We start from the raw sequence: 26,335 nt of genomic DNA, 5'->3' as shown, positions 1-26,335 counted from the left end.
TGTCTTTTATCGCCTTATAAAGTTTGACCGTTTATACTCTGGCCACGCTATAGAAAGCTACGCCAATAAAAGCTGCACAAATAACTTTCACGAAAGCAATCGGAAGCTTTTTGATGCAATGGCCATTTTTTTCCCGATAACCGGAAAGGTTTTAACACCTTTTTTCTATCCATTTTCTCGTTTAGACTAGACCTTCTCTGTCCTTTTTTTATACAGGGTGGGCCGAACTGTATTCCGGAAACTTCGGCAGCATATTCTGCAGATAAAAATAAGTAAAAAAGTTCGTATAAATGTATGTCCTAAAATGCTTAGTTTCAGAGATACAGGGCGTAGAAGTTTTATTTTTATTTCGATATTTTCCAAATAATTTCTGCAGTAACGTCAATAATTCGATGAACAGCCGTCTGGGAGTTTTTTGATATGGGAAATTTGATATGTCAATATGACTCCCACTAGTAGAGGGCGCTACCTACAAAATTTTTAACTGGTTTGAATGAGTAATAACTTTTCGTCCGTACCTGTACAAAACTACTGGGTAAAAAAAATATATATTCACGAGGTTTTTTACGTAAAAAAGGTCTCTTGGTAAAAATCCCTACGAGTAATGGTTTTCGAGATATTTGGAGTCGAAATTATCAATACCTGTCATAATTGACATAAATAATTAAACATGTTGACTAAATAGTTATTAGACTGATATCATAAATTTGAAATGTTTTTGTGCCAAAATTTTAACAGAAACTGTTTTATCTAAAAAATCTAAACTGTGTCTAATGTTGCCTTCGGCTTTTTGTGTGCCCCCAAGTTCGGGCACTATAGACACAAAGAATTACACAGGGGATTGGGAGATTCTAACCAATTATCAATGTGAACAAAAATTGGTATAATAATAAGATAAAAATAGCATACTTAATTAATTAATTATTGTAATTATTTTCTTTTTCCCTAAATTTTGGGAAAATTTTTAGATTTGGCAACATTGCGGTCGATTCCGATCGGCACTGACTAATCTATATCACTCTTGACTTCCCTATTCTATCTCTTTCTGACACATTGGCCTTCCAGTCAATTCGGTCTACAGAGTTCGTGGAAGATTTGCAAAGGCACAGACTTTAATATTCCATTAGAGACAATCGGAGTTGCCACAAGCTACACAATTGTGTACTTTGCTACACATTTGCCTCATTGATTGCACAGCTACACCACAATCGCTGAACATTTTGAGAATTTACATATTTCGTATAAAAAATAATACCAGAACTGAATATCAGCCGACAAAAGCTGATTTTTTTGCTTTTAAGATATCTAAAGGAGGGTCCACATTTAGTAACATGTTATATAACATTGCTATTTAACAAGCTACATATCACATGTTAAAAAACCGGGAGCCATCCACAGTATAGTTTTCGTAATCATGAATCGTTGTGGCGAGAAAGAAGTTCTACTCGCAGCAGCGGCGTGCGTAATTATTTTTGAAGAAAGAGAAAGAAAGTCGAGAAAAAAGCGGTTTTGAGTCCGCCATAGCCTACAAGCAAGATCTAGGTATATTTGAACTGAATTAGCTAACCTTTTCAATACCTGCCTTAAAACTTAACTTAAAAGCAAACCATTTTGAATTATTCACTTCATCTAAACCAGTACCTGATTTGCATTTATTTTGTTCCCTCTGGAAATGGCCTATTTGATAACGCATTTTTTTCTCAACTTTTTCTCTTTCCAAATACATACTTTTTGCAATTTTTAACCATGCGTCATGCTTTTTTTATTTCACTTTAAATGAGGGACTACGGATATTCCATAACACTGTTTGATCTCTATACAACTTAATTAGTTGACAAGTCTGCTCTTGGCTCTACTCCATTAATAATATAAGAATCATACGATCAAAAAAAAAATGGCGTCAACGATAACTATGAAATGAAGATCGCTGTCATTTTATATGTAAAATTATATGGGGAATGTCATCGATCGTCATGTCCAAGCCAACTGGACGGAAGGCCGACTGGACGCAGTTTTTTTTTCGATCATACGGTATTATTGATCATTAAATAAACAAAACAATACCAGCTCACTATACTAAGATTCTGTCGCGCACGTCCCTGAAAATATGAGCCTGGACGCGTTGTTTCATGTTACAATAGCAGTGTTGAGCAACATTTTTGATCTTTACCGACTACAAATGGATAACATCTAGCAAGTTACATAGCAGTAAAATTTGCTAAATATCACTAAAAAATACCAACCAAACATGTTATATAACTTTAGCTATATAGCTAATAGCAGTGTTATATCAAAAGAGGCAACAAGTGTACTTTAAACTTTGTACTGACAAATATAACTATAAATTATTATTTACAAAGATAAAAATGCTTATTGCTGATATTTGTTGGATTACTAATGAGCTATAATGTAATGTTGAGGCAACGCCTTTTTGCCTACATTATATGCACTCCATTGCTATCAATCCAACACGCACCCGGTATATAGTAAACAGATATTTAATAGTATAGTTCCCACCATGCATTTAACCTATTATTGATCGTAAAGGTAATATTCTACATAATTATTTTTTTCATTAAAAAATAGTGGTCAATTTGCTCGCTATCTATATAAATTACATTTCATGTAATCTACTGATAACTAAGTTAATTAGCTGCAAAATGAAACCATCTTTTTTGCGTCATTGCGTTTCTTTTCCGCTTAATCGCGAAAGTTTACTTGAAGCCTTTTAAAAAACCCGAAGCCTTTTAAAAATCACAAATTAAATCCTTGATTAAAGGAGGTTTAATTAAATTTCAAGAAAAAAAGAAGACCGGCTCTGTAGAAATATTGTCTTTGATATATTTTATGAGATTAAACTATAAATATTATTTACCGGTCCAAAAAATTAATTGTTCTTTTATGGAATTATGAAAAAAAAATGATTATGTGTGTTTAATAAATAAAAAAATTATAAAAGAGTTTGGACTATTAAAATATTTTTAAACTTAAAACTAAGAAAAAAGCGCATAATAAATGTACAAAAGTTTATAATTTGTTAATTATTTTAATTAAGGTCTAAATATTTGACACATTATTGTCTTTTATAACTAAATACATATTGCGTATCATAAGCACATATATTATGTTAAAATATTTTGTTAAAAAATGTTTTTAATTATTTGTAAATTGAAAATGTAAGAAGCAAATATATCCAAGACCTAACCTCACAAGTTGTTGCGTTTGAATATATTTTGCCACTTCCTGGTTTTACTGGCAATAGAAATTCTTCAAGTGAAAAGCAAGCCCAAACGAGTAGCCACAAAAATAAAGAAATTTATAGTTGATAAAAAGTTACGACCAAGTTAAGGGAAGCTAGAAACCAGACAAAAGATTTGATTCCCATACTGCAGCAATAGAAATAAATGAGAAGGAATGGCTATGTTGTTTATTTGGAGAGTACAGTAATAAAGTAGAAAATATGGTTAAGTATAATGTATGTCAGCTTTGCGCCACACCTGAACTTGTATTTATGTTCAAAATGGTACATGCTACATTTGCGATATTTTTTGCGACAAACTATTGTATTTTTTTCAAACTTGTCCTTTGTTTATTTTAAAATAAACAATAAATTTATTTAATACTATAACTTTAAGGTATTTTTTTAAATACTCGAGAATTATGGTTAAGTATATACAGGGTAAGTCTTAAATAAGTGCAAATATTTTTTGGGCTGGTAGATATCGATAAAAGAAACATATTTTCTCTTTATCGATTTTCAAGTCTAAAATAAAGTCCAAAATAACCGAGTCAAAAAAATAATCAAGTCCAAAATAACCGAGTTATTTTACTACCAAAAAAAATCAATTTTTACTTAAATTTTGAGAACCACTGATTTTTTTCTGGGGTTTTTTCCTTGTAAATTTCCCTGATTTTTAATCTACTACTTAGGTTGTCATATTATAAAAAAATTATGTTTTTTAATTAAAAAAAAATCAATTTGTTTGTTTCTGAGGTCGAAATATACTGCTCCTAAAAATATTTGACTTATTTATATATACCCTCTATAAATATGCTACTAGAATGGCACTTTATCTAAAGAAGAAAACATTAGACCAATGTGTAACACCAGTCAAGACCTATTCTTGCGAAACTTGGATACTTAAAATAGACAACATATCATATGTCAACTATTGATGATATAAATATGTTGCGAATGACCAAGAAAAACTGTAAAAGAACAGAGTGGAAATGACAAAAGACCCTGGTAATAGATGTCATCCATAAAATCAAATCCCTCAAGTGGCAATGGGCAGGATACCTGGCAATAAGGACGAACAATATATGGACCACAAAAATTACAGTATGGTACACACGAGGAGACCTAAAAGAAGACCGAACATGAGATGGGATCATGATATTAGTAAATTAGCAAGGATAACTTGGGGCCGCATATCCAACAATAGACAACAATTAGCTCAAGTAAAAAGAGAGTATCTAAATATGTGAGGGACAATACTTGGAAATGGTTGAATGGAAATGGTGAATGGTAATTGGAAATGGTTGAATACGCTGAGAATGATGATGTTTACTTTTAGCAACAAACATTCGAAATAGTTATTTATGGTACTAGTCTGTTATCTTACAAATAAGTCACGCTGGAAAATGTTTAGCGGGCTAATTTTCTCACATTATTAACTTATATGTTATAGCACGCGAGTGCCATACAAAATTTTATCCAACAGCATAACTGTTTCATGTCTGATCTCTAAAGAATAATTGATTTAAAAGGATCTACCAGTGCTACTTTCATTGTTACGAATTAATAAATTATCAGGGTGCGTTTATGTTACTATGCAATATACACGGAAAAAAAGCTAAACTGTCTTAAAGATTATTAATCTTGAACCAACGATATGCTAGTTTTCCCATTCCGTAAATCTAGTTATACTTCTTTTCAAGAAATCCTTATCCTTAGAAGCTAAGAAAATTTATCTTTTATTTAAGATTTACCTAGTATTGAAATTAAGATTATAACTACACTCCAGAAATTCGAGATAAAATCTTGTTACGAGTACTTATGCTTTGTAAATATATATGCTATACTGCTTTGTAAATTACCAAATTATTGCATTAAGTATAGAAATTCTTTGTGTACATGTAATAATTACTTTATTCAAGTGTAATATCACCTACTATAAAATAAAGCCTCTTCTTACTTTTAGGTTAGTTACTAGACGCGCCGACTAGGTAGTTTATAAAATTATAAAGATTTTTTGTTATCGTTTGTGCTTGTGATATGTGAAAATGGAGGACCTTCTTCAGGCATGGGAGATGACGATTTGATCCCAAAATTTCAAGGTAAGTTTAGCAATAATCCTACATTATTTGATGACATTGGTTGGAGGTTAGGGGGACTCCATTTTAATATGCATTATTTCTTATACACTGGTTGTAAACTAGGTGTGTACGCGTTTGGAATGAGTCAATTATGTTTTAACAATTTTTATTACTGTCTCTCGTTTTTAATTAGCAATGCCGCTGTCCAATATCTACCTATATTGGGAAATTACACAGTTTTATTGTATTTTCTTATTACGAAAAGCATATAATTTGGTAGGTGATGTTTGGCTAATCTAATTTAAAAAGTATTAACCATATTCGGGGTTATTCTGGTGATATTTCAAAATTCCATACCTATTGTAAATGGAAATTAAGAAAAGATTTTACCATAACAAGAGTTTCTAACAAGATCGAACCCGAACCTCCGAAAGCATAGGGAACATGTTACCGAATTTTGTGAGAACTATATAGTTTTTCGATCCCGGTTAATATTCGTCCTAAGAAAAACTAGTTTATCCCAAAATCGGGTTTGCCCGGTAACATACATGAATATGATAGAGTTGGGACATGATAAAAATTTTAATTTCCATTTCCAATAGGTATGGAATATTGAAATATCACCAGAATAACCCCGAATATGGTTAATACTTTTAAATTAGATTAGCCAAACATCACCTACCAAATTATATGCTTTTTGTAATAAGAAAATACTAATAACTAATAAAACTGTGTAATTTCCCAATATAGGTAGATATTGAACAGCGCTATCGCTAATTGAAAACGAGAAACAATAATAAAAATTGTTAAAACATAATTGAATCATTCCAAACGCGTACATACCTAGTTTACCACCAATGTATAAGAAATAATGCAATTTAAAATGGAGTCCCCTAACCTCAAACCATTATCACCAAATAATGTAGGATTATTGCTAAAATCACCTTGAAATTTTGGGATCAAATCCGTCATCTCCCATGCCTGAAGAAGGTCCTCCATTTTAACATATCACAAGCACAAACGATAACAAAAAAACTTTATATAAAGTACCCGGCGCGTCTCGTGTCGCAGAGGAGAAACAGAAACCAAATGAAGACAGGAATCAGGAATGCACTGTTGCGTTGTTGCTGTTGGGGACGGTCACTTAATATAAGAATAGTAACTCTTGGAAATGGGGTGTTATTCTCGCGCCGAGAATAATATACTTATTTAAAGTCTTAATACACCGATTTCAAGTAAAAGTTTTAAAAAAGTTAAAAATACTACTTATTATTATATAAAAGCATTTATACTTCATTTAATAATAGTTTCTTCGTTGCTAAAGGATTTATTTACTTGATAGTAATATAAGTTTTTCTTAAATATAAGTCATTTTATTCTTTTTTTAGATACAAAATTACTTAAAGTGACTATAACTATATTTAAAAAGCAAGTGTAAAAGTAAAATAGTTCCAAATAATTGTTGTACTCATGGAAAGAATACTATCCTTAAAGAAAGTGTAAAATTTTAAGTGTATGATTGTTCTTGAATATAGAAATGATTTTTTTCCGAGTAGATGTGCGTTTTGTTTTTTTGTAAACAATAAATAGCACTGACAATAACACGTCATTTAGATAAATCGCGATTTTTTAACGATAAAATAGTGAATTATCAACCAGCAAGTCAGATTTTAAAGAAATATGATTCAGGAAGATCTTCCGCAAGAAATTATTAACCAGACAGAGGCGGCTACAGCACAAATACTGCCAGAAAAGTCTCGTGGCGTATATGATGAGAATTTATAACACACTAGTTTGTTATAACTTCAAAAACTCACGCCTGTGCATTTATTTTATATGCATGTATACATGTGAGTAATGTCTGAATAAGTAGTGGCTGTTGGATAAAATATTTTATTCGAAACAATTACAAATTAATGCCATAGTTTCCATTGCACAAATCTAGCAACAAATGCTTGACATTCCCATCTGAACGCAGACGATCCCTTTCAATCAGCACTATTATTATTTGATCTGCACGTATTTTTCCGTCGAAAATGTTCGATGCAACAGCTAGTACTCATCGTGCCGATTTAATAGTAATCGACAGTGGAAATTTTCGATAGTATACACGCATACACGCACACATTCCACGCCTTTCCATTCCGGATCAGCCGTTTATTAGCGAAATATTGTCGAAGCGATGCGGGATTTGAAATTGTGCCGGTAATTATTTTTGCTTCATTATGGCCATTCGAAAGGTAATAACCCACGTAATTTTCCAGACACAATAGTCTCTATATTAGGCTTTTATGATAGCGGTGGCTCGCTTAGCTTCGTTTCGATGACGTTTTGTATTTTGATTGTTGCAGCAAAATATAGTATTTGGTTTCAATGGCTGGGATTCGGCAGACGTCCTCGATTAGTAATCGATTACTGATCATATGCTGAAAGCACTTGACTAAGCGTCAATTAGTAATCGGACACCATTTTTGCAATATCGTTACCAAAAGCGACTTGTGATTAGCGATTGCTCAGGGCCGGATCTACCTAAGGGCTGTTTGGGCTGCAGCCCAGGGCCCCGAGATTACAAGGGGCCCCCAGACCCCGCTAAAAACAATAGGCGATAATTTGAATTTAAAAAAAAATCTAAATTAAAAAAAACAACCATAATTTTTAATTACTGCACTCATTACAAAGTATTCACGTATTCAAATGCAACGATTATCTCGTTCACTGTTTATTTATCAGAAAACTATCAAGTTCATTGTTTATTTTCAGAAAAAAATCAAAGTCTTTATTTACAATAATGTCTGGTTGAAAGTATAAAAGTGGAGCTGAGAAACGCAAATTACAGCTAGATCGAGAAAAAGAAAGAAAAAAATGTGCAAAAATTGGGACTTTTTTCAAATCAAAACATAAAAACGAGGACGAACTCGCTGAAAATTCATCAACAAGCGCCAAGGAAGGGATCTTATCTGAAGAGAATCTATTTGAAGGGAGTAGCAAATCGCAACACCAAGAAAAAAAGACAAATGATGAAAATGTGCAAAGTTTTGACTACCAGCAACCCTCTGATCAAACGGAAAACGATATTGGTGTGCAGCGACAGGATGGTAACACAACAGAGACAGAGACACGGATTTAGAGAATACCTATTAATTTTGAGTTTGAGAAATATGTTGACGTGGGCTTGTGGCCAGAATTGCTAAATAATGATTTAATGACATCCTCTCATATAAAATGACTGACTTTCAAAATAAAAATCCAAAAATATATATTCAGCTTCTATAAAGAAATACAAGGAACAAAACAGAGCATTTTCAAATAGCCATTTCACTAAAAATGAAAAATGGTCAATCACTGGAAAGATCTTGGCTAACATATTCAACCAGTATTTGTGCTGTTTTTTGTTTGCCTTGCAAACTTCTTTTAAACCTCTTCTCAACACACGACTGGAATTTCTCATTGGAAACACATAGGAACTTGTTTAGAAACCCAAGAAAATTCTAATGAACATAAGAAATCAATGTTAGTGTGGTTGACACGAATAGAAAATAAATCTGTTTTAGGCAAGCAGCTTCAGGAGTAATTAAGAAAAGAAATATATTATTATCAGAATGTCCAAAACGGGTAATTGTAGTGGTAAAATTTTTTTGAGTATAAGAGGCTTAGCATTTAGAGGTTCCGAGGAAGTATTTGGTTCTCCACATAATGGTAATTTTATGAGGAGTCTGGAGCTATTGGCAGAGTTCGATCCATTCATTCGTGAACACATTGAATATCGGGAGCTGCCACCAAAACCGATAATATCGTACTTATCAAAAACACACAGACACAAAATATTATTTAACTGTGATGGATTCTACACCAGATCTGTCTCACAATGATCTGTCTCACAACTTGCTATTGTATTACGATACTGTTTTCGGGGAAAAGTATATGAAAGATGTGTAACCTTCATTAAAATTAGTAGTCATACTGCCTTACATTTATTTAATATTCTACAAGACTTTATAGAAACAAATGGATTACTACTGAGGGGGCAATCTTATGACAACGCTGCCAGTATGGCGGGTCACTACAATGTTTTTTGACATGGCTATAATTGAGTACTTAGGTAAGCCCCTAAGTAGTTTCAGCCCAGGGCCCCACAAATTCACGATCCGCCTCTGTGATTGCTGATTTGTTTATAAAAAAATTGTTAACAGTATGACAATCTGTGAATGGTATGCAAGATTATTTACTCCCTGGCACAAAATTTGACACAGTTTAAATTGAGTTTAAAAATTTGATAAAGTTTAATGTTTCATAACATTTTATTTCGTAATACGATTTTTATGATTATTATCAGTGTTAAGATATTTTTATGACTTATATTCTTCGGTTATGTGGGCTTATACCGGGGTAAATCAAAACGTTGTTTTTTTGCAATAAATTCAAAACACCATGTGGAAAAAATGGGAAGGGCATTTTGGATAAAACACACTTTCCTGTTATCTTAGATGTACTCCTAATATTTCATTTTTTGAATTATCCCATTATCTCTATTCTTGTACGAGCTACACATTTTTAAGTAAAGTATTGATTTCAGAGATAATAATTTTAATAGCGTGTATGTCAACCTCTGGCAGCAATAACAGCTCTAGGTCTTCGTCGTATTGGGTGAATAAGGGTAGTTATTTTTCTTGATCTATAGCTTGACAAATTTTCGGAATTTTTAACTTAAAAAGGGAATAAAAAGTAAAATAGTTAGCTGCGTATTGCTTAAAAAAATCATCAGAATCTGCCTAATAGAACAAAATATTTTAGAACTTTTTTAATTTTAGAATACATGAAAATTATTATAAATAAGGTGTGCGTTTTTATACCGGTGTGATTTTTATTTTATATTTTTTAAGTACAAAGTTCTGCCTAGATAAGGGGTATTATAAATAATGGCGTCATAACCTTATATTTTTTTTTTGTATAAACAATTTTGCCCTATCTACTAAAATGAAGTGGTGGAAGGTTAGATCTGTTTTTATTTAAATGTTAATAACTCCGGACTGGGTGATCAGAATCCAACGAGCTAGGGCTCCCTTAAAAGAGCGTTCTTTACTCTACATTATACTATATAAACAATAATAATAAGCATTTAATAGTAGACGCTAGGGGGCGTTGTCTTATAATTCAACAAACATTCAGGTTTTTTTTTTAAATTGAAATACAACGTATAGTAATTTTAGGTAATAATAAAGAGGAATAAACGCTTAAAAAGTCAGTGAAAGCCGCATCTTGATTTCTCTTTTCAAACCGAAGATATTAGCAAAAATATGATACGAAAAATAAGCCCTTAACTACCTTATTATCTCTTGACTTTGACGCTTAAACTCTTAGTTCAAAAGCCTACCGTGACTTCATTGCGGTAGGCTTTGTTGGCATCACGTCGTTTATTCTTTACTGTCAATGGCATCTTAATCTATTATGTGTATTTTTGTCAACAAACATGGCAATTCAAACTAAATTTGTATATTTTCAAATGGAATATTTGTACGAATGGTATACAATTCCAATTTATTTTATGAGTTTCGGGATTTTTTTACAAATTTAAGATTCTGTCGTGAAAGTAACTACCATGGAAGTTCTCTGTTCAAAAATGTATTTAAAATTTATTATTCTTATACTATTGTTACGGATTCCGTGGGTCCACTAATTTAAACTCACGGTAAAATACTTAAGGAATTTATTAAACCAATAATAACAATATAAGTAGTAGGATGTACTAGGACGTATCACGACAGAAACAGGTATTTGTAAAAATTTCCGCTTTAATCAAAAACTAATAAAATTATTGTGCATTGAAGTTTGACGATGAATATCTTTTAAACCGTGAATGTAATCGACTAATCTTAAGAAACCATTTTTGTAGAGCAGTGAATTTCCTACAAAACGTGAGTTGTGTGTATCAAGCTACGTCGACACGGGTACTGAAGCACGATCGTGGCCCACACTTTCATGGACCACGCCTCATGTCAACAGTAGATTCATGAAAGAAGAATAGAAACGAATCAATAAGAAAGACGCCACGATCGTGAATAAGCAAATCAAACGTGTTAGATATTTCACGAACCAAATCGATCGTGAACCGCAGAGGAAGTAATTTATAACTTACAGAAGAAGTAAAAAAGGCATATTTTGTACTATTCTCGCATTAGAAAATATTGATTGAGTTCCGATTATAATCTTTGTTGCAAAAAAAGTTCGAATGTTTTCAATTTTTTTCTGTTACATTTTTTAAATACATTTTAGTATATGATTATAAAAATTAACTTCATATGCATAACAAAACCATAATTAAAATAAATAAATATAAATTCAATTTTTATATACAGGGTGGCCCATCGAAAACGTTCCGCAAGGCATAACGGCCAGGGTATTTATTTTTTCAAAAAATCCAAAAACACGTCAATGTTGTTTGTGATGGGGACAACTTTTGCCCCAAAAATGATTGCAAAATATTTAACCCTCTAAGCGGGGGTGTCATCCCCCACCTTTTTTCAAATAGAAAGAGGGGTCAAGTGGCGCCGCTATTTCCCTGTTTCGTTTTTGAAAATCGGTCGAGTCATTGAGAAAATATGAAGGATTGAAATTTGAAAAGTCTATTTAAGCATTTATCAGAGTAAATGATAATTAAGGATAAATTCGACCAATTTGCTGTTTTTTCTTATTATTTCTAAATGTTTACGCATTTTTTCACTTGCCACAACGTTGAACGATCAGGTGCGGTAGTTGCTAGATAGCTGTTCTGTGACTTGTGCGTTGAAGTTCTTCTCAATATCGTTAAACTGACCCGCAATAGAATTTCCAAAAATATCAGCCCCCACCTCATTTCTGAGGGTTTTGTGTGTGCACCTCGTGAAAAAACCCTGGGGTTGTCCTCAGCCCAGTACCGACAGTTGTGCCGATTAACTACACCGTTCAAAAAGAAAGTACACTCATCCGAAAAACATACATTAAATAGGAAATTATTATCATTCGCCACTCGTTCACTCATAGTTCCACAAAATTGCAAGCAATGATCAAAATCGTTTTCGTTGAGTTCTTGCACCAACTGAATTCTGTACGGGTGGAACTTGTTTTTTTAATATACTTTGGAAACGATTCCCGCCGGTCTTATTGGCTAATTTTCTTGTACTCAAAATACTGTCCATGGCAATTTGGCCCAATAGCATAGCTTCATTTACTACAGGATTTTCCCTCTGCCTCTTTTTATTCATAACGGAACCAGTTTCGCGAAATTTTGCTACTAACTGGCGAACAATTTTGCCATAAAGGTGTTTGTCAGGATGGCGTTGATTGGATATCTGCGCAACCCGATTGCAAATATCTATAGAAATAACAAGAAAAAACAGCAAATTGGTCGAAGGAATTTATCCTTATCATTTACTCTGATAAATGTTTAAATAAACTTTTCAAATTTCAATCCTTCATATTTTCCCAACGACTCGACCGATCTTCAAAGACGAAGCAGGAAAGTATAGAGAATAGAAAGCCCTTTTCACTGCGGTACCATTTGACCCCCTTCCCATTTGAAAAAAATCGGGGGATGACACCCCCGCTTAGAGGTTTGAAGATTTTGCAATAATTTTGGGGGCAAAAGGATTCCCCCTCACAAACAAAATTGACGTGTTTTTGAATTTTCCGAAAAAAAAATTACCCTGGCCTTTATGCCTTGGGATGGGCCTCCCTGTACCATAATGACTCCGAAGTAAATTAGAAATGTCTGATGAAAAGACGTAAAATAATAAATATTGGCAACTCTGTGAAGATATATTGGCATGAATGCCACAATTAATTATTTTCACTCGTCTTTTAATGTCGTAATATTTGGCACATTAGTGTACAACCTTCCACGAAAAGAACTTTATTGAAGACTGTCACGAAAGTGTGAGCCACGAGCGTGCTTCACTACCCGTGTCAACCTAGGTTCATAGTGATTTTTTGTTAACGAGTTATAAAATTCAAAACAAAAAAAAATATACCTTAAAATAATCAAACTTCAACCTTTAATAACTTTCGAACGGTGAGGTATTCAAAAATATTGTAAAAGACCTTTTTTGTAAAGAATTCAATTTCGTACGAATATGTGAGACGAGATATTTTTTCCAAGCAGTAGATATCGAGATATGATTTTTTCTTTCTAATATTAAGGAAAAAATAGAAAACTGAATGGCAACCTTCCTATTAAAATTAAACCTTTTTTTGGGTATAAAATGAAACAAAAATAGTCGATTTTTTTGACCCACCTTACTCGCTATAGTATTCAAAATAATGATAGTTTATAACCATTGAGCTAAAAAATTAATAGTATTCTCTATCTCTCCATTTATAAATATACAACTTTAGTTTGAGAATATGTTTGATTCACTCTGTAGCTTTTTCGGAAGGCAGAGTCACCCTGTATTAACAAAATAATTTTGAAAAAATCACGTATTTCACGATGTATAAATAATACAATTATCACTAATAGAATTGAAGGAATAATTATATAAACAATATTAACTAAGAATTAGAATAGTTCATGGTACTTACGTGCTAAAGATGGCCTAAAATGAATCGCCTTCTGGTAGCTCTGAATTGCTTCGTCCAGCTCATTTCTGCCCTGAAGCAGAATGCCCCTGAAACAATACAGACTTGATTGAAAACCGTTGTCCCTGCTAGTGTTGTTCTTGTCCCGTTGTTGTTGTTGTTGTTGTTCAAATGCAGTGTCAGTGATTGACGTTAGCAACGCTTGACCACAAAGCAAACACGGCTGCTGGTGGCGATAAGCACTGGCAGGGGCGAGGAGGAGGTAATCGTGGCCTCGCTCAATGGCGCGGAGATCTTTGTTCAGCGTTAGATCGACGGCGGATAATGGATGTTCGAGTTTAGGAACATGTCTATACATTTGATGTGAGAGGGGTTATCGAGATTACTTTGTATGCACCGACACATACATCTATGTCGTACAAGTGTTTGTACAGGGTATCACATTTTCGTGTGTTTTACAGGGTTTCGCGATTATAAGCATTGGTACAAATATGCAGTTATATATATTTTTTTATTTATTTAATTTGGTTAAACTAAAGGTTCTACACATATATCTAATCCTCTTAGTTCCTGAAATACAGAGTGAATTTGAAATTGATATATTTTCCTAGTTTCCCTTGTATCTCGGATAGCTTAGAACTTATCGAAAAGGTGAAAGCCGAGTCCCATGGAGTTTTTCATAGAATTCAGTGACTTCCAGTTAAAACACTTGCACTTATTCCTGGAACCCTTGTATAATATATTCTTTCAAATGTCTAAATATTCCTATTTAATTATTTTAGTAAACGAAAATTCACAATATAACTAGTTTTTACAAATTATTTATTCTGGTGCCTTTCAGGCGCCACGCGGGTATTTATGTCTGTAAAACACATACGCAAGAGTTACTTGAGGGTTATCATACTTATTATTGCATTTTCACAAAATTTTAAATATTTCAAAAACATTTAGGTATAAGTTGGGTCAATTTTAATACATCAAACTTTCCGTTTATTTATCGGAAAAACTAACAATGAAACACTTTACATGGTGTTTTATGGTTTTACAATGAAACGTTAAGCTTTTAGAAGAAAAATGCTAGATACGTATAATAAAATATTTATGTATTTCTTTTCAGCACCATTTTTACTTTCATTTAGAATATTTACATATTTTTTAAACCAAAATGTTTGGTTCAATCAAGCAATGACATTGTTTTTATTTTGATAAATAAATTCAAAACAGAAACGAACAGATGCAATTTTTTGTGTTACGTTTAAAACTGCAGTTTCGAGTGCTTTTGTTTTCATTTCAAATTACTTATGGCATATTTTAAATAATTGCTGGAGGAGTAAAAATGTTCGAAAATTGTTTTATACAAAATTCAGAGAGGGTTTGAAAATTATTAAACTGAACAAACTGAATAAAAATAATTTCCGCAGCTTATACTGTTTAGGATTAAAACAAGGTATTTTTATTTTTATATTTGCTATATTTTTTGTAACGTGATTTTTTGTTCGCCCGCTTCACGCGGAAGCAGTAGTACGCGAGAGAGTCGAAGTTAGTCAAAAAGAGTGTTCGAACCGGGCGAGTGTGCACACAAGTGATCCGCTGATCCTTAAAATTCGCTGTTTACCAGAGACGCTGCAGATTTCGCAACAAAACAAGGTAGGCGAAAAATCGACCCTTTTTGTTTCTTTTCTATTTATTTAATGTAATTTTTCATTGCAAAATATCATATCGCAAAACGCATTTTTTCACGAACCGCACCTATTAAAAAAAATACAGTCCACTTAATTTAATCGCAACCATTGTTTACTTTATGTAAAAAAAATGTTAAATAATTTGAATATATTTCAAAAATAGTTACCTAAACAATGGTATAAAATATTTTATAAAAATATGTTTAAAATTTTTCTATGGTACACTACTACTGCTCGCTGATTAAGATGTCTCTGTTGCAACTACGTTCATGTGCCGGCAGTACGGCACTCAGATTTCGCTTCCATATAACATGGTGTGGATTATTATTACTCATGATTGTATAAAACCCTATTTTTTAATTTCCAGAATGCTCTTGACCCGCTGCTAATTCTGCGCTGAAGTTCAGAGTCGATAACAAATCAAGTCATAATAAGTCGGCCTTTTCCAAAATCAAACTGCCGAGGTAATTGAATTCCGCTACATATTCCAACAGTTCTCCAATTTTTTTAGCATTGTTATAATTTTCCGGGGGAGTGCATATTAATTTGGTATATTACACACCACATATTGAAGTTGGGTACACTATTTTTGTATAATTAAATTGTTTTTATCAGTATACACTATAAATGGAAAATATTTCTTGCAGTTATAAGTATACTAGCGTGTACCAGCGACTTCGTTCGCGTCGAATTAATCATTTGTAATGGTGATAATAAAGCAAAGCAAGAATTTCCATTAACATACAAACTGGATAACATTTTCTCACATTTATGTCAGCATGAGAAAAATCAGTATGGCTATATTAATATATAACTTGGTAATATTTGAGAGGTAGTTTCATCTCGTTGGAAATTGACTTTCGAAATATCCATTTGCCAAAAATAAGCTTTTTACGTCAAGCAGTTTAAGCAGAATCGGGGTTAAGAAATTACCCAACTTTTTGAAACACCCTCTATAATTTTATAAAAAATTTCAAAATATGTAAAAAAACCAAATAAATTATGCTTGTCCAAGCGTTTTCCCGAAAGATTAACCGTTTTTTAAATAACAAATATTGTAATATTTAGGCGTTTTCACCCTCTTCGAATTTGAGATTCGAGAAACCCCTCTTTCTCGAACCTCTACACCCCACAGTCAATCCGTTTGCCACAAATCAGCTTTAAACGTTAAGCAGTTTAAGCAGAATCATGATTACTCAATGGTCATATTTTATGAAACACCCTGTATAAATTTATAAAAAATCTTAAAATGTGTAAAACAATAAAATAAAATATACGTGTTTAAGAGTTTTTCCGAAAAACTCACCGGTTTTTAAATTAATTTTTTTTTAATATTTGAGGGATAGTTTCACCCCCTTAGAATTCGAGTTTCGAAAAATCCCTGCTTATCGAACCTCTACACCCTAAAGTCAATCTGTTTTCCAAAAATCAGATTTTTATGTCAGGCTCTTTAAGCAGGATCGTGATTAATGAATGATCAGATTTTTCGAAACACCCTGTATACATTTTTAAAAAAATTTAAAATATGTAAAAAACAAAATAAAATATACGTGTTTAAGCGTTTTTTCGGAAACTTGACCGTTTTTTAAATAAAATATATTATAATATTTGAGGGGAGTGAAACCCTCTTGGAACTGGAATTTCAAAGAATCCCTTCTTATCGAACCTCTACACCCTAGAATCAACCTGTATGCCAAAATTGAGCTTCTTACGTTGAGTGGTTTGAGCAGGATCGTGATTAATCAGTATGTCAGTCACTTAAGGATTTTATATATTAGTATAGATAATAAAATTATATAAGTACTCTTGCCTTGAACTGCTAATACCGTACGATCGAAAAAAAACGGCGTCCAGTTGGCTGGGAAATGACAAAGGAAATGACAATCGCTGACATTTCCCATATAATTTTACATATAAAATGACAGCGATCTTCATTTCATAGCCATCGCTGACGCCGTTTTTATTCGATCATACGGTATAAAAATTAATTTCACACTGTCTTCGTCATAATGTAGATCATCCTGTTCTCACTTCCGGTTTTGGAACCCTACCCCATCATCAGTTGAGCTTTGGTTGATTCCACAAAATGACAAACACAGTGTTGAATTAATTTCTATATTAGCAGTTCAAGGCAAGAATATTTAGTATATAATTTTAGTATATAGTATAATATATTATAAAAAATAATAAGAATATAAAACTAGATAGACTAAGGATAAGAGCCCACATTGTTTTATTTAAAATAAACCATTTAACTTTATAGCACAAAAGAACATCAACTTTTATAAGCCCTCCAATTTTAGAAACCAAGAAAATTCGGACCATTATTTTTTATCTTAGCATCCCGGTTTACTTGTTTCTTTGAGACCTTATACCGTACAAAACACGGGCTTTATTTACTTTCCTCGTTCGCATTTGCAATTTAGGCATTCTAATTGAGATCTCATAAAAAATTCGCATCTGTTTAGCCTTTTGGGTCTGGAAACTTTGTTTGGGGTATAAACGTAACAATCGAGATAAAAAGGCCTCAATGGTTACAGGTGACGTCATGGGCGGAAACTTTTTTAATTACGCTCTCTATATAACAATTGATATTAATATTTTTTTTCTAAGTTATTAAATTTAAAAAATAGACCTTATGTTGGTACACATGCCAAAGTAGGCATCAATATTGTAATCGGTTGAGCAACAAACGAATTTTTTTTTATTCAAAGTCACTAGTGGCTTTTAATAATCCTTCATTATCTTCTAAAACTATAATTCGCCTAGAGACTCTTCGTGCACGAATTGTGTTATGTATTATTATACAGGGTGGTCCCAACAATATTCCGGGAACTTCAGCAGCATATTCTGCAGATAAAAATAAGTAAAAAAAGTTCATATAAATGTATATCCTAGAATACTTAGTTTCAAAAATACAGGTTGTGGAAGTTTCATTTTTATTTCAATTTTTTCCAAATAATTTCTGAAGTAACGTCAATATTTGGATGAAATTTGGTGTCTGGAAGCATATTGACATGAGAAATTTGATTTTGATGTCAATATGACTCCTATTTGTAGGGGGCGCTACCTACATATATTTTAACTGTTTTGATGAGTAATAACTTTTCGTCAATACCCGTATAAAACTACTAAGTGAAAAAATATACATTTCCGTGTTTTTTTAGGTAAAAAATGTCTCTTGGTAAAAATCGCTACGAGCAACTGTTCTGAAAAGGTTGAGAATGGAAATAGGCAACACTTGTTACTTTTGACAAAAAATAAACATGTTGAATTATTTGACTTAAATGATAAATTTGGGACTTTTTAATTTTTAAAATTTTTAATAATAAATGTTTCTTCGATGATAAAACAGTTTCTGTTGAACTTTTGGTACAAAAACATTTCAAATTTATGATTTCAGTCTAATAACTATTTAGTCAACATGCTTAGCTTATGTCAATAATGACACGTATTGATAATTTAGATTCCAAATATCTTGAGAACCATTACTAGCAGCGATTTTTACAAAGCCACCTTTTCTACGTAAAAATGTCGTAAATGTATATTTTTTTACTCAGCAGTTTCATACAGATATGGACGAAAAGTTACTACTCTTCAAACTAGTTGAACATATGTAGGTGGCGCCCCCTACAAGTAAGAATTATATTGACATCAAAATCAAATTTCTCAGGTAAAAAGACTCCTACACACCAATTTTCATCTAAATATTGCCGTTACTTCAAAAATTATTTTGAAAAAAAATCGAAATAAAAATGAAACTTCTACACCCTGCATCTCCGAAGCTAAGCATTTTTTATTTTTTATACGATTTCTTTTTACTTATTTTTATCTGCAGAATATGCTGCCGAAGTTTCCGGAATAAAGTTCGGACCATCCTGTATACTAGTATTATGGAAGAAGTATTATTTTTATAATAATTTGTTTACCTAAATTATACATACTCAACACTTAAATGAAACATCTACTTTAAAGTAATTCAAGACATATTCAATAAGAAATAATTTAGAAATTCAACTGCTCATTTCCCCAAAACAGGAACAGCGGTACCACCGAGCGATCGATAACCTTCCTTTGATGACGTATTAGATATTTACTTCAGAGCTGTTGGGCCTTTTTTCTCGATGGTAACAGTTCGAGGCAAGATAAGAATTAAGCGCACATTACTATGTAAAGTGGGTAGCTGGGCTTCGAGCGGTAAACAGTAAACTTTTTAATATCCAGGACAAAGTTTCAGCTTTACGTTCATGAAGAGGGGCAAACTTGTAATTTAATATTCTTAAGCCAAAGCTCTCGTATTTTGTGAAGGCTTTTGTTGTTTCCTTCCCATTAGTACATTCCTGAATGAAAGAATAAAAATGAATCAACATTGGATAACCCAAGTAACATTTTAGATACAAAATCTCTGCTGAGAAACACTGCAAAACAGTTTAGTCACCTTTTTGATACATTTGTTTCCTAACATAAATCACTTTTAGTTTCGAAACATTTTACCAAAATAAAGCTTCGCTACATAATCTATAACAATAAAGATCTTAGTTTCACAATGTTTTCGAAACTTTTAAGGAACAGTTGTCACATTTACAAAGGATTCGTGCCCGTTTCGTATCTGAAAAGTTTCCATAATTTATTTGATATCTACAACCTTACTTTATTGTTTGGATTTTGTTCTGCAGTTTTTGCATTTAAGCGTTCTTCAAGCTTTTATAGTACTATAATTAAAAAAGCAGAAGGAAGGACATATGGTGAGTACAAATACAGATATTTTTCTTATGCGATTCAGTAACAATTTAGTATACGCACTACAGAGATGATTTGATTTAGGAATAAATGTAATAACAGCCACTACCCATACACAACAGGAGACCGAAGAAAAATGTTACCAGCAAACGTTTTTTTCTCTTTTTTCCACAATGGAATACATGTTTTTATGTTTTAATTGTGTTATATTTAATTTCGTTATTTCTTTACACCTCACTAGATATTTCTTTACACCGAAGTTTCATTTAAATTAATTTATTTATATATACAGGGTGCTACAAATTCGAGGTACGAGCATTGGTATCTCGGAAACCGTAATAGATACGAAGATGGTTAAATTGGAGTAAAGTTGCGCCTTGGGCTGTTCACCAAGATGCCATTAAAAAAGTTTTAAAAATTTCAAGGATTGCTGAGTTTTTTGGAAAAAACGGATTTTTTTGAAAACTAATTTTATTTTTTGCTGTCGTTATTTTTTAGAAAATCAAAAAACTAATTGCATATACAAACTAGTTTCTAATGCTTTACATAGTCTACATGTTCGAAAGGGTTACCACCCTCCCTATTGCACAAATTTATTTTTCGTTCATTTTTATTTATAGCTTTTGAATAGATCTTCTTATACTTTCGAATGCATTTTGTACTCTTTATTGGAACTGCCGAGATGTGTTGATTTCACTCTTTTGTAAAATTTAGACCTGTCGAATTACTTGACGTCATCAGACGGTCCAGGTACCTCGCTGGCCATTATACTGCTCTACCATTTTCCGGGGAAATGATTTGATTGTTTATATTACATTTTATTTATATTATTTTTATTATTTTATTGCATTTGATTTTCCATATTCAACCCACGTCACTGTTAAAGCTTATCAAAATTTACTCTCGGACTATAATGTTAATTTGCACAGTTTCTTCCTTACGCCTGTGGGGTTGGCAGAGCTTCGCAATACATTAAATGATATTAAAAATAAATCTTCAGCAGGGACTGACGGACTTACTCTTAAAATGTTCTCTAGTATGCCGGAATGTACATTAAACCATCTTTCAGCCTTAATTAATATTTCATTTGAAGATGGTGCTTTTCCAATTGCCTTAAGTCGGCGATAATTATTCCTTTGCATAAAGGAGGTGATAAAGAGCAAGCTTCCAACTATCGTCCAATTGCACTCCTTCCCACGTTATCGAAGATCATGGAGAGACTGGTTAAAAAGAGGCTTGTATCATTTCTTCTAAAATACAAAATACTCACCCCTTTCAGTTTGGGTTCTTGAGTAACAAATGTACAAATGACGCTATGTTTTCGCTGTTTAATAATGTATACTCCAGTCTGAACAACCGTCTCGTTACAGCAACAATTTTCTGTGATTTCTCGAAAGCTTTCGATTGTGTTAATCATAACATCCTAACTAACAAATTGCAGTACTATGGTATCAGGGGAACGCCTCTTGAATGGTTTAAGTCCTACCTTAACAACAGAAACCAGCGTGTGAGGGTTGATAAGACTGTGTCTTCTTGCAAGCCAATAGAATGCGGAGTACCTCAGGGCTCAGTGCTAGGTCCTATTTTGTTTCTGTTGTTTATCAACGATATTGCTAGTCTGGACATCAGTGGTAAAATCTGTCTCTTCGCGGATGATACTTGTTTCACATGGAGCAGCCCGGACACCACGGCACTTCATAGAACCATTTCCAGTGACTTAATCAACATAAAAACATGGTGCGATTCTAATTATCTGTGTCTCAACGTCTCTAAAACTAAAGTCTTATCATATAAAAGTACGTTGCTACCTTTTCAACTTGATAATACCACCATTGACGTCGTTGATTCTGTGAAATTTTTAGGCCTTGTTGTGGACAACTATTTAAAATGGGATTTGCACATCGATGCTTTAGCTAAAAAATTAAGTTCTGCCTGTTTCGCACTTAGATCAGTTGCTAATGTGCTTAATTTGTCAACATCTAGGACAGTCTATTATGCCCTTTATGAGTCGCATCTCCGATACGCACTTCCATTCTGGGGTGCGTGTTGTGCGACTCAATTTGAGCGTATCTTCAAATTACAAAAGAGAGCTGTGCGATATTCACTGAGGCTAACCAGTTGTGCTCACTGCCGGGACTTGTTTAGAAGATATAAAATATTAACTCTTCCTTCCCTATTCATACTCGAATCCGTCTGCCTAGTTCGCAAGCACGTATCGAGTATTTCTCTAGAGCCAGTTCATGGCTATCCAATTAGGAACGCAGAGCATAACATGTATCTGCCAACCCCTCACTCTGAGTTAGTAAAGAGTTCCCAATTGTACAATGCAAAAAAAAATGCACTATCATCTGCCATCTGAAATTAATTCCATTTCATCCTTTCCTGCATTTCGCAGAGCCTTGAGATCATACTTACTGGAGAAAGCCTTTTACGCGGTTAACGATTTTTTTATTAATATCTAGGGTTCTAAATTTAACACACATTCACTAAATTTAAGAAATGATTTTGTTTTCTATCCATTTAAATTTAGTATTGACATTATATACATTTGTTTATTTACATGTATGTTTATATTTTATTTATATTTAATTAAATAAATTTTTGACAATGTACAATTTCTATAATTGTATAAAGTATTGTTTTAGTTTTGTATGTTTGCTGTTAGTTTTATATGTTTTTCTATTGTTAAGTGAAGTTTTGTATGTTTTTTATATTCTTTTTTTTAAGCTTTGTCAACAAAATTGTAAAATTTTTTTATGACAATAAAGCAATTTCTTTCTATATTAAATATTAAAAAAACAGAGCCGGACTTGAAATTAGTTTAAATTAATAAATTGTGTCCACATTTCCAAAACAAAAAAATATTAAGTGTGGCATAACATTGTACTCAGGAGAGCGACTTCTTTCAAAATCTGAAATAAAAAATGCAGGTCCGTATTTAAAAAAACTTAGTTGGCCTCTGTATCTCACAAATTATCAGCTGATTTGAAAATCTAAAAATACTATCAGATAGCCCTAATAAAGTGGCTATGAGAATGTGCAATTAGTTTTTTGATTTTCTAAAATGTATCGACAGGAAAAAATAAAATTGATTTTCAAAAATATCCGTTTTTTCGAAAAAAATCAGCAATCCTTGAAATTTTTAAAACTTTTTTAATGGCATCTTAGTGAACATAGCAACTTTGCTCCAATTTAACCATGTTCGTATCTATTACGGTTACCGAGTTACCAATGCTCGTACCTCAAATTTGTAGCACCCTGTATACAATACTACATACTACTAGAGTTAATAAGTATTAAATTCTATTTTTTTAAATATTTTGTCGAATTAAAGGTAAGTGTTTTTAAAAATTATAAGCTCGTTCGAGATTCCAAAAAAAAAACATTAAAACGCTCAAAATTAAAAAAAAAATGTGAATCAAAAAATCTATATTTAATTAAATATAATTAAAAGAAAATCTATTTAAACTAAAATTAAAAAAATACTAAAATATTTTATTTCTTGTGCTCACAGAATATCTACTTAATTTTACTGACAAACGAATAAATTTTACAACGCTGTTTCATTTGTCCCTACGTAACAACAGATTTAGTATTAAAGAGTGCCTGTTCTCCCTTTTATTGTTATAATCGGCTTAAACATTCTTGCGCTTTATTTTACTTTTTGGCCGGTTGCCAGATTTATGAAAAATTCCTTTTAGTAATACCGCTAGTTTTGCGCTTCGATTAATTTTCCAGAGAACTTAACTCAGAAAGATACATTTATATAATTTTGCAAATTCATAATAGTACAGCATAACAACCCCCAAGGGTCATTTAACAAAGTTCAAGAGGTAATATGCCAGCTGTATAACTCTTGTTTATATATTAACTAGTCATTCAGCGTTTGTTAGTTCTGGGAGTTTACTGATAGATGGCTACGAGAATTGCATCGCAGGTGTTTCCAAAATTTGAATTTCTAATTAAGTGGGATAATCGAAAGAACGGTAAACTATTTTAACCTATTGAGTTTGAAATAAAGAACGATAGTCTCATTACCTAACTCCTATTATTATCTCTGTTTATTGTCTGGACTTCCCTCTCCCTAGTTTGTGTATAAATATTTAAAAAATCAATAATTATTTATGTATATCGAGTATCTTACAATCTTTTGGATTTACAGAAAATATGTTTATTGTTAAATATGAGGCGTTTTCGCGAAAAAAAATGAAATTTTGGAATTTTTTGAAAAGTCTTTTCGATTTTTTTAGTTTTTTAAAACAATTAAATTTACAACAAAGAAAACCCAGAAAATATTTAAAATTAATTTATACTAAGGGCTGGCAAAGGTTAGTCTTAAAGGTTAAAATTTTAGCAAAAAATCATTTTTTATTGGAAATTTTCAAAGTAAAATAACTCCGTTATTTTGGACTTATTTGAAAAACGATAAAGAGAAAAGACGTTTCTTTTATCGAAATCTACCACCCCTTAAAATACTTGCACTTATTCTGGGACACCCTGAATATATTATATAATTTTTTAAAGATATTTACGTTTTATTTTTAATTTAATAACTAATATTTGAGTAATTAATTGATTTATTTGTTTTATAGCTTATTTTACTATTACATATTGGCAAAAATTAGTCCATTATGAAGATTATTATAATCGTTATTATGGGTTATTTCTTTATTTATTGCTTCGACTGTTTAAATGATTCGGCATATTTTCAACACACAATTTCAAGAAATGCATTACAAAAACTCGAAAATTTAGTTCTTAAAAGAACCAAACCAAACCAAAAACTCGAAAATTTAGTTCTTAAAAGAACTGGTTGTGCTTAAAAGTACAATTTTTAAAAAAGGACTATATAAAAATAGGCAAAAATAAACGAGAATTACTCACAGAGATTCAACAACACACGATATTATACAAAATAATGACTGACATTAGGATAATTGTCAAATAATAAACGAAGCCTTGCTGAAAACGGCGCAATGTGAACAACATAGCGATAATAAAATTCGGTTTAAACTAATTTTTGCAGCTTTAATCTAAATAAAATATATGTTACAATAATTTGCACAATAAAGTAAAATGAAGAGCTGCTCGGTATCTTAAATTATACAACAAATTTAAACATTTTTGCCAAAATTTCATTTAGTCAGGTTTATAGAATTTAGTGTCAATGTCGATATGATTGATGACGTGAATCGGAAAATGTTTTGCGATTACATAAATATGTATAAGTATAACAGGTATTTAAATATTTATCATACAATCAAAATAATATTATATAATAAGTATTTAAAATAACATATTCTACTACAGTTTGAGTCGACAAAATGAAACCGCGCAATATAAAATTTAATTAAAAATAAAATGACACGCAAGAGATGAATTATAATTTACCCCAATTCACGTTCTCACAAGCTGGAACTTCATTTTCCATCGAAAGTGTAATTTAAATTTTCTTTTGAGCCCGCAAACTACCCATTGTTGTAGGAGGAAAACGAAAAAGGAGAAAGAGCCTCTGTGTAATTTGTTATTCGTGTATTAAACGATAGAATGGGTTCTGGCGTTTGATGTTTTATGCATAAAATACCAAAAAAATGTTCTACCAGTAAAGTATTGATGAGTTTTTGCTTGATATATGCTTCTACGATGGCCTTTAATATAATAAGATATGGTTTAGAAATCTAGCTGATTTTCTCTTTTCAAAAATCAATTAAAGTAAATATTTAATCTAAAATACCAGAAAAATAAGAATTTGAAAATTTAGAAAAACCTTTTTTGAGATTTTCAAAATAATAGAATAAATGGTTTTTCAAAAAGCCTGTAGTATGGCTGCGTTATGTTGATGATATTTTTGCAATATGGAAATATAACGTTTCTCTCCAAAAAAATCCTTTATGAGTATTTCGCCACTGCACTGCAACAAAATCTACAAAGTAAAATAGTTATTTTTTGTAAACACTTCTGCGTTAAACCTAAACGGACACTGCTTGTCAGAAGTTATGTTACAGTTATGTTATACAAATTTGCTTAACAAAGAAAAAAATGCT

At 31.9% G+C, this 26,335-nt stretch overlaps 1 protein-coding gene across 1 annotated transcript in view; it reads right to left on the bottom strand.

Moving 5' to 3' along the window:
* Positions 1 to 26,335, bottom strand: part of LOC115874673 (protein O-mannosyl-transferase TMTC2-like) — a 603,898-nt gene that overhangs the window by 208,559 nt on the left and 369,004 nt on the right. Inside the window, exon 7 of the mRNA XM_030889892.1 lies at positions 13,873 to 13,958. Coding sequence (XP_030745752.1) covers positions 13,873 to 13,958 — 86 coding nt within the window. The remainder of the gene's footprint in view (positions 1 to 13,872; positions 13,959 to 26,335) is intronic.

Source organism: Sitophilus oryzae, unplaced genomic scaffold, assembly GCF_002938485.1.
Source record: "Sitophilus oryzae breed Bouriz unplaced genomic scaffold, Soryzae_2.0 scaffold_1297_pilon_pilon, whole genome shotgun sequence".
Classification (NCBI taxonomy): Eukaryota; Metazoa; Arthropoda; class Insecta; order Coleoptera; family Curculionidae; genus Sitophilus; species Sitophilus oryzae.
Note: the sequence above shows the minus strand (reverse complement) of the source record. Positions and strands in the feature narration are given on the sequence as shown.